This window comes from Ctenopharyngodon idella, chromosome 5 (assembly GCF_019924925.1).
Source record: "Ctenopharyngodon idella isolate HZGC_01 chromosome 5, HZGC01, whole genome shotgun sequence".
Taxonomy (NCBI): Eukaryota; Metazoa; Chordata; class Actinopteri; order Cypriniformes; family Xenocyprididae; genus Ctenopharyngodon; species Ctenopharyngodon idella.
In genome coordinates, this window is record NC_067224.1 from 21,215,699 (window position 1) to 21,225,243 (window position 9,545).

General features: G+C 36.7%; 1 protein-coding gene across 2 annotated transcripts in view; it reads left to right on the forward strand.

Annotated features, from left to right (window-relative positions):
* The window catches only part of rasgef1ba (RasGEF domain family, member 1Ba), an 83,752-nt gene extending 76,287 nt beyond the window's left edge, over positions 1 to 7,465 (forward strand). For both annotated transcript variants that reach the window (XM_051894028.1, XM_051894029.1), the window contains 5 exons: positions 1,032 to 1,127; positions 2,803 to 2,898; positions 3,142 to 3,265; positions 3,732 to 3,804; positions 5,892 to 7,465. In XM_051894028.1, the coding sequence (XP_051749988.1) occupies positions 1,032 to 1,127; positions 2,803 to 2,898; positions 3,142 to 3,265; positions 3,732 to 3,804; positions 5,892 to 5,916 (414 nt within the window). In that variant the 3' untranslated portion in view covers positions 5,917 to 7,465. The remainder of the gene's footprint in view (positions 1 to 1,031; positions 1,128 to 2,802; positions 2,899 to 3,141; positions 3,266 to 3,731; positions 3,805 to 5,891) is intronic.
* The last annotated feature ends 2,080 nt before the right edge of the window (positions 7,466 to 9,545 follow it).

Genomic DNA, 9,545 nt, shown 5'->3' on the forward strand with positions numbered 1-9,545 from the left:
TTTAATTTTGAATTTACACACTGTGTTTACTGTCTAAAAAGGGTTTGTTTGGGTCTTTTTTTATCTTTATAGAGGCAGATGCCTTGAACTTGATATATGACTTATGTGACACACACACCTACACATGGTTCAGTCTCACCTTGTGGCTTGCAGCATTTTGATGTGTAAATAAGGGACTATATGTTTAGTCTTCAGGGAGGTTCAGCCTCTGTATCACAACACACAACACCCTCTTTTCCTTTTGTTTTACTCTCAGACAATGGAGGATTGTAGGATAAAAGGCTTAGTGGGTCTCTTGCCTTCCCTGTTGAGTTAAAATCTTGAATGTTTAAGATGCAGATATATATTTTTTTTTTTGCCTCTAGTCCCTAGTAAAGGTTTGCTTACCTGAGAAAATAATACTTTTATTCAGCAGACACAAATTAACTTTATCAAAAATAACAGTAAAGACATTTATAATGCTACAAAATATTTATATTTAGAATAAATGCTGTTCTTTAAAAAAAAAAAAAATGTATCAGTTTCCACACACACACAAATTGATAAACATTAATAATAAGAAGAAATGTTATCATGTGACACTGAAGACTGGAGATAATATTATTTCACAGTTTTACAGTTTTTAATGTTATTTTGATCAACTAAATGAAGCCTTGGTGAGAGTAAGAGACTTCTTTGACCCCAAACTTTGAACCATAGTGGACCTACTAAAACTGCTGCTCTAAAGCTGGTTTAAGATGACCGAACCTTTGTGAACGTCTCACCTTCAGGCGAAAAGTTTAATGAAGTTCAAAAGCACATGAAATGTATCATCTTACTTGGTTCCCATGAAAGAATGTCCCATGCTGAATAGTAACTAGAGTGACTCATGTTGCCTTTGGTAAATCAGTAGTTCTGACTAAGATGTAACCATGTCAAATGTATTTAGGGCTTATTAGAAACTTCAGTTTGTAGAAACCACATCTACATTTTTCAGGCCAAGACCTAAGGTTGGTGCATAAACCTTTTTCTTTTTTTGTCTCTATTCTCAGCACCAGATGGATCCCTCTAGCAATTTCTACAACTACAGAACAGCGCTGCGTGGAGCCACTCAGAGATCCATCACTGCTCATAGCAGCAGAGAGAAGGTAATGCACTTCATTTCTCCTTCCAGACGTTTTCTCACAGAAATCCTGGGAACATTGGTTTCATAACCCTGTTTGGGTTTGGGTGTTGTTATCACACACTTCAAACACTGTTTGAAATGTTGTATTGATGTTAGCAAGAAACGTAATGGACAATGATAAAATCAGATTCCTTACGTAAAAGATGCCAGTAAAAAAAAAAAGTAGCTTGAAAATGTAGAAGCTTTGTATTTACAGTAAATTGAGTTTGGCCTCTTTGGCCGGGAGTTATGTAATAATGGTTGGACCGCTTGTGGATGGTTTTCTCAAATGGGACATTCTGTTTCCTTTGCAAAATATGCTTCATTTTTGTTCTAAAAAACATGGCAGTCGGCCAGTTAACAAAATGTTCTGATGCTCTTCAGTGTTTTCTGTGAGCAAACTCGCCCAATAAAATCCATCCGGCATGAGACTGCCAAAAGGATGCTCGATATTGTTAATGTCTTCGTTAAAATGCTCAACTCTTTTGTGTTCTTATCTTTGTTTTAGATTTGTTTGTTTTTGTTAAGCTTCGTAAGGCTTGTTTTGCATCTTTGACTGGTTAGGGAGGAGATGTTTGCTGTGTGGGTTTGGGTGGTGAGACAGAATGTTCCAGAGCAACTTTGGAATGCTCTGCTTTCCGTGGGGGGACGTGCTTTTTTGCATCACAGTGGCCCATGTCACTTGTTTTTTCCCTAAAATCAGATGTTTTTAGACTTTGGCTAGTGTTGTTACTTTAAAGATATAAGGGACAAAATAAGTGCATGTTCCAGGGCAGGAATTTCCACTGTAAACAAATTAAATCAGGAATGTATTACTGCTCCCTTAATGTCCTTAACTAATCAACTTGTTTGACTGCTCGTATTTTTGACCCCTTGTTTTGTTCACTAGTGGTTATTACACTTATTTTAAGCTCAATTTGAACTTGAGGTCAATTAGTCACATGGGACTTTACTGCAGTTTTTTTTGTTTATTTATTTGTTTATTCATTTCTCAGTTTTGTGATATTCTGGTTTAAGAAAAAATAAATGAAACAAAAAAAAAAAAAAAGATTTTGAGAGTGATGCTGCCATGGAATAATTTACTGTATTAATATTATAAAGAAGTATTTATTTTAATTTTCTACTTTTCAGAATGATGTTAATTTTCAGGTGTAAAAATGTTTTATAAAATGCAAAAAACAAAAAAAAACATGGCACTTGTTTTTACTTGTATATGTTTTGCTCAGCGTGCCCTGAATTTTAGTTCTTCACTATTTTCCACATCTGCTGCATATTTATGCATCAAAGCTTGAACTGCGGATTGTTTTATTGTGTTTTGAATACAGGAGTGACATGTCTATATATAGAGACAGCTTTGTTTATCATGTTGTAGCTGAATCTGCTACTATAGACTGTAGATTTCCTCACGTACATGCACTACTTCCTTGCGTCGTGAATCATTGTTATTGCCCTCCAAAGTGGTAGATCCAGTTGTGCTCTGCCCTGTAGGCTTTTAGAGGCTGTTCTAAAACAATGTTGCCTAATGCAGTCTTACTGTGAAGATAACTCTCAGATGGCCTCCAGTGAGGCTGTTCGATTTGGTTGGTGTTTTTTTTTTTTTTTTTTTTTGGTCAGCTGTAGCTGTTGTGTAATCTTATGTTCCCTTTTTTGTCTTCCAGATTGTTATTCCTTTCTTCAGCCTTTTGATCAAAGACATTTACTTCCTCAATGAAGGATGTGCCAACAGGCTCCCAAACGGACATGTCAATTTTGAGGTAATGCTTTCTGTTTGGCTTGGCAATACATGCAAGCATGGAAACAACTGCCGTCACAGCTACTGAATAACAATAGATGGTTGAGAAAACACTGTCACATAGCAACAGAAGCATCCAGATTTAGTTCACTGACGTATGCATCTGTTGAAATGAAGTTTCAAGGGCATCAATTCAGTGTGAAAGTAGCTACACACGAAACATAGGCGATGATCTCTAACAGAATCAATCTTGACTGTGCTGCAGAAATTCTGGGAGCTGGCCAAACAAGTGATGGAGTTCATGACATGGAAGAAGGTGGAGTGTCCTTTTGAGAGAGACCGCAAGATTCTGCAGTATCTCCTGACAGCACCAGTCTTCAGTGAAGATGGTACAGATGTTATGTGATGCTTTTCAATGCTAGCTTATTAAGTACACTTCTTTTGCATGTTTTTGTGGTGTCCCCCTAGCAGTATTATTGGCGATCATCTACTAAAATCCCAGACACATAATATTATTGATGGTAGACTGTTCTTTTCCTGATTATATATTATTTCTACATTCTGTCTTACTTGTTTACTGTCAACTTGGGCTTCCTGTCTAAACTAAAGCTCTTCTGTGCACTAATTTTCTGCCACTCACGTCATAAACCTGTTCTAATGACAGTTGCGAAAGAAGCACACACGAAAGCAGACACAAAGACAGTTGCGCTTGTCATAATTTATCTCGGGTGTAAAATGCCGTCATGCTAAATAACTAAGTAACACGAGTTCAGAACATTCCTCATGAGTAAAAACAGGTGGCTTTGTTTTCTGTTGCTGACACACTCGTCTCATCTCAATCTGATCTATCCACAGCTTTGTATCTGGCTTCATATGAGAGTGAAGGACCGGAAAACAACATGGAGAAAGACAGATGGAAATCTCTCAGGTGTGTATGATATGATTCATCAGGACTGTTGATTGACGCTCTCTTGGCAAGTCTGAATGCATTCAGATGTTGAGATTATTCCTGAAGAGCTGTCTGAAAAGTAGTGACTTTTGCTGATAGAAATTGTCTGTTAGTAATTGAGTTGCTAATTAACAGGTTTCCCACTGTCAGAGAAATATCACAGAATTTAAATTGTGTTGTCCATTGAACAATAATTAATACAATTAAATATTAATGCAATCTTAAAAGTCATGGAAATTTCTATAATAAAGATACTTTCTTCTAGTTATGCTATTCATCTAGTTGCAAGCCAAGTAATATCTGATTTATAAGCAGGTTGTTCTTTTGAATCTGTTCTTTTCGGTGAATTGTTCACAAAGTAATCTGAATGATTCATTGGCAAGTCGGTCAGAATGTGATTGATTTAAAAAAAAACATCCAATAACAAACGGTCATGGAAATTAAAGGGTTAGTTCACCCAAAAATGAAATTTCTGTCATTAATTACTCACCCTCATGTCGTCCCAAACCCATAAGACCTTCGTTCATCTTCAGAACACATCTTTTTGATGAAAACCAAGGGTTCCTACTACGAGATCAGCGTAGGAGAATGACAGGGAAGAGAAAAAATTGTTGAATAAAGACTTTTTTTTTTTTTTTTTTTTTTTTTTTACGTACAAAAAGTATTCTCGTCGCATAATAACATTAAGGTTGAACCACTGTAGTCACGCTGACTATTTTAACAAGGTCTTTAGTACCTTTCTGGACCTCAAAAGGTGCAATGGCATTGCTGCCTATGTGTGGATCAGATACCCTTGGATTTCATCAAAAATATCTTAATTTGTGTTCCGAAGATGAACAAAGGTCTTATGGGTTTGGGTTATGACAGAAATTTCATGTTTGGGTGAACTAACCCTTTTAATTAGTGGAAAAACTGTATAAACCTTCAATTAAGCACATTATTTTGTATTATTTTTATATTTTTTATAGCCATAGTTTTCCTTTGTCTCTCACTGGAACATTACACACTAACTAAATGGTGTTTTGAGAATTACTTCATGTAGCCTTAATGTTTTAAAGTATTTAAGAACACTTATTACACTTTATAAAGAAGCACATTATCTGTTTTTGATCTCGCGTTCATTTCAATCAATTATTTTCAGTATGTAAACAAACAACTGACAAAAACATCTTCCATTAACGCTTGCCAAAGACCACGCAGTGATAGATACACACACGTGTGCTTGGAAAAGGGTGGGACCTCTTGGCTCTTGCTAAGTCACGTTTCCTGATAGCTTTACAGCTCAAGAGATGGATAGAGAGAGAGAGAGAGAGGGGGAGGAAGAAAGGGATTGCGGAGGCTAACGGTGGGCTGCGTTTTTTTTTTTTTTCCTCTTCTTTCCACTGCGACAGGATCTGTCACAGCACAAGATTCTGTCTGTATCAGCAGTTCGTGCTCCACTCCACTCAGCACTCGTATGACTCTCAATGTCTCAGCGTGAGGATAGTAGCCCACCAGGAAACAAGGCAGAGCAGAGCAGAGAGAAAAGACAATCCAGCTGATGTGTACTGTAGACAGAAGAATAATGTCCTTAGGGCAAAGTTGCCTTTTATTGCTAGTCTGAAACCAGCTTATACTTGATTTATCAAGTGTAGGGCGGTGGACTTAGATCAGCACACAGGACAGATACTGTACAGCGTGTCCATTCAGTCATCACGTACCCAGTCTGCTTATACTAAAATGTATATGAGGGGCTCATAATATAAACTCAAGATTTAGGGATTAAAGTCGGCATAGTATTATAATTGGACCTTCCGGTGAAAACACCTTCTCTCTGGTGGCGTATCCAGGACTTTTTCAATCCTTTAGTCTGCTTAAACTCCGCCCTACATTTTTTTTTTTTTTTTCTCTCTTTTTTTAATCGGATATACATCACAATATGGAAAAAAATATGTCACTACTTCTGTTTCATTGTGGCTAAGTAAAATACATTTAACATTTATGTATTTTTGATGGATGGATCATTTTGAATCATTATATTTGACTCTTCTAATCATTAAACGACTCTTTTGCTTCATTTCTTGCAGGTCATCTTTGTTGAACAGGACGTAATCCTGTGAGGAGCTTAAAATCAAGTGAACCTTCTAACAAGCAAGCTGTGTTCCCCTTTTGTCCCCTCCAAAAGTGAGATGTATCCCTGTTTTTCAAGGGAGATGACAATCCATATTTTGCTGAACGGTGCATTTTTATGTTGGAAAGAGAAGCATCTTTTTACAAGGCCCTTCTCTTTCTGTCTTTCATACTGGATATTTCAGGCTTTTTCATGTCTTTGTGCGGACTTTTGTACTCCTTTTTTCCCCTCTTTAAAACGTGGTTTGAGCTGAAGGAGAGATGTATTGGATATGTCACTTGACTACAAACCAATTCCAATCTATGCTGTCGTTCTTCTCTATTGACTCTGTGAGTATGCCGCTGGTTGGCAAACTCAGTTAGAACAGGTTGGGGAAAAGAAAAAAAAACAACGAAGCTATAAACCAGCATTATGTGTACTGGGTTCCAGTACTGTATATTTTTATTGTACCTGAAGCATTAATTTAAGTATAGATTTATGTTGTCACTATTTTTTGATATTGTGTTTTGTCAGTTTTTTTATGCATATGAGATGAGAGTAATGCATTGCTTTAACCTCTGTGAGTGACCATTGGTGTGTGTGCGTGACAAACCCGCTGAGGGTTGCCAAATGCACTGGATGCTTCTGTGAATAAAGATGTCAATTCCTTTCTTGTGTAAACTCTTGTGTGATAATTCTGCAGCATAAAGCTCCCCTCATCCCTTTTACTTGTCATAACGGTTTACTTTCGCTAAATGTTGAAGGAAAAACAGTGTTTGTTTGTTTGTCTGTCAGTGTTACAGTTGTAATGCTGTTTCTTACACAATGAAGGTGATATTTATTGAAGGACAGCTCACTGTGTAAGATAATTCTCCCAAGTGCTGTTGGCCATAGTCTGTGGTGTATGGTGTTATGTCGCCCTCTGGTGGTGAAGTGGAAAACTACATCATACAGACTAGTGGACACTTGTTCTTACAGGGAGGAGTTAAATACATGAAGGTTTATCATACCTGTGGTAGTTGGGATTTGAGTCCACTTGTAGGATGTATTAGTTTTTATTAATGTTATTATATTAATATTTTCTATTTTCCTTTGGTTTTATTTATTGGCCTCAAAAATATCTGTAGTTGTCCTGTTTTTGCCTGCTTCATTGTTTTCAAATATTTTAAAGATTTTTAGAGACTTTATTATATTCTGTTATTTTGTACTAGGTACATGTTTTATAGTAATCAGATATTGCCCTATCTAATATTTTATAATGTTTATAAAAGTTTGTATGAGGAAAAACTAATATTTGAAGGTACTAGCACACAAGTTAAGTTAATGTATGTCGGATGATGTCAAGTCTACCCTTTTTTCCCTTATTGGAAACTTTCCACAAGTACATTGTTTTGTTTTTGTTTTGTTTTGTTTTTATATGTAAATATCATGTCTTTTCCTCCATTCTGTATATTGGTATGTATTTTAATTGTTCGGGCAGATTATAGAACCTCATTAATAGTGGTATGGAGTGAACAAGAAAAAAGGAATTAAAGAATGCCTATGAAGCTATTTGAGTCTTTTGTGTTTGTGTGTCATAATTTTGTTTGGAAATTTAAATATTAGGAATATTGCCATTGAAAAGATTTGCTAAGTGAGCAAGATTCTGAGGGGATGAGTTATAGGTTTATTATAGCAGTATACTTAAAGGATAATTGGTCTCTTTATGATACTGTTCAATAGTTTTTTTTTTGTTTTTGTTTTAGGGCTGCATTTATTCGAACAAAATACCATAAAAACAACAATATTGTTTTCTATTTGAATATGTTTTAAAATGTAATTTATTCCTGTGATGGCAAAGCCGAATTGTCATCAGCCATTACTCCAGTCTTCAGTGTCACGTGATCCTTCAGAAATCATTCCAATATGCTGATTTGGTGCTCAAGAATAATTTCTCAACAATGTAAAAAACAGTTAATATTTCTGTGGAAACCATATTTTTTTCAATATTCTTTGATGAATAGAAAGTATTTGAAATAGAAAACTTTTGTAACAATGTAAAAGTCTTTACTGTCACCCTTGATCAATTTAACCTTTAAAAAAAATCCTCTGTAATATAAATAGAGGTAGGATGGTCCAGATCCAGTAACTTCTGTAAGCAATTTTAGTTTGTAATGAATAAATGTAAAATATCAGTTCTGATGTTGTAGAGCATAAATCTGCATGACCGGGTTTGAAGTGGACTGTGAAGTTCGGCTGGTCATCAAACAGTGCTCCAAAGTTCCTGACTGACCTGGATGATGTTATTGTTGATGAGTCCAGCTGAACAGTGATGCTGTGAGGAATTGCTTGGCTGTGTTGAGCTGGAAGTGCTTGTTTATCCAGGCTGAGATTTGTGCAGCCCACTGTAGGATCACCAGGGTGGAATGAGAGGTAGAGCTGTGAGTCTTCTGCAGTAGCCTATATTGTGGTCGCTCAAAGCAATGTTGTGTATATTGATAAGAGGAGGGCGCAATGAAAAATGTCAGAGCACGCCATTTTCTGACGATGGCTTATTTTAAAGATGTTAAAACAAAAATCTGTGATATGGAATCAATTTAGATTTATTTATGTAGATTACATTTCCGTACCATATGCAATATATTCATAGGACTTCTAATTAATGTTCTGACATTGTTCAAAAAACCATGAGGTATAGGCCTATTGTTTTGGGGATGGTCCAAATTCAAACATTAATAAAGGAGAATAATGGGTCTCTGTCTCCATCTACTGGTCAACTGCACACACCATCAGTTATCACACCATCAGATTTCTAAGACAACTTTAAATTTATTTCATTAGGGTTGGTATAGTTCTTGGTCACGTGCAGATATTGGTAGAATTTTGTACATTATATTTTATTATATACAGTATATGAGTACACCCCTCACATTTTTGTAAATATTTTATATATTTTCATGTGACAACACTGAAGAAATGACACTTTGCTACAATGTAAAGTAGTAATTGTAAAGTAGTTAGTGTGCAGCTTGTATAACAGTGTAAATGTGCTGTCCCCTTAAAATAACTCGTCACACAGCCATTAATGTCTAAACCGCTGGCCACAAAAGTGAGTACACCCCTAAGTAAAAATGTCCAAATTGGGCCCAATTAGCCATTTTCTCTCCCCGGTGTCATGTGACTCGTTAGTGTTACAAGGTCTCAGGTGTGAATTGGGAGCAGGTGTGTTAAATTTGGCGTTATCGCTCTCGCTCTCTCATATTGGTCATATTGGTGCTGCCAGCATTGCTGCAGAGGTTGAAGGGGTGGGGGGTCAGCCTGTTAGTGCTCAGACCATACGCCGCACACTGCATCAAATTGGTCTGCATGGCTGTCGTCCCAGAAGGAAGCCTCTTCTAAAGATGATGCACAAGAAAGCCTGCAAACAGTTTGCTGCAGACAAGCAGACTAAGGACATGGATTACTGGAACCATGTCCTGTGGTCTGATGAGACCAAGATAAACTTATTTGGTTCAGATAGTGTCAAGTGTGTGTGGCGGCAACCAGGTGAGGAGTACAAAGACAAGTGTGTCTTGCCTACAGTCAAGCATAGTGGTGGGAGTGTCATGGTCTGGGGCTGCATGAGTGCTGTCAGCACTGGGGAGATACAGTT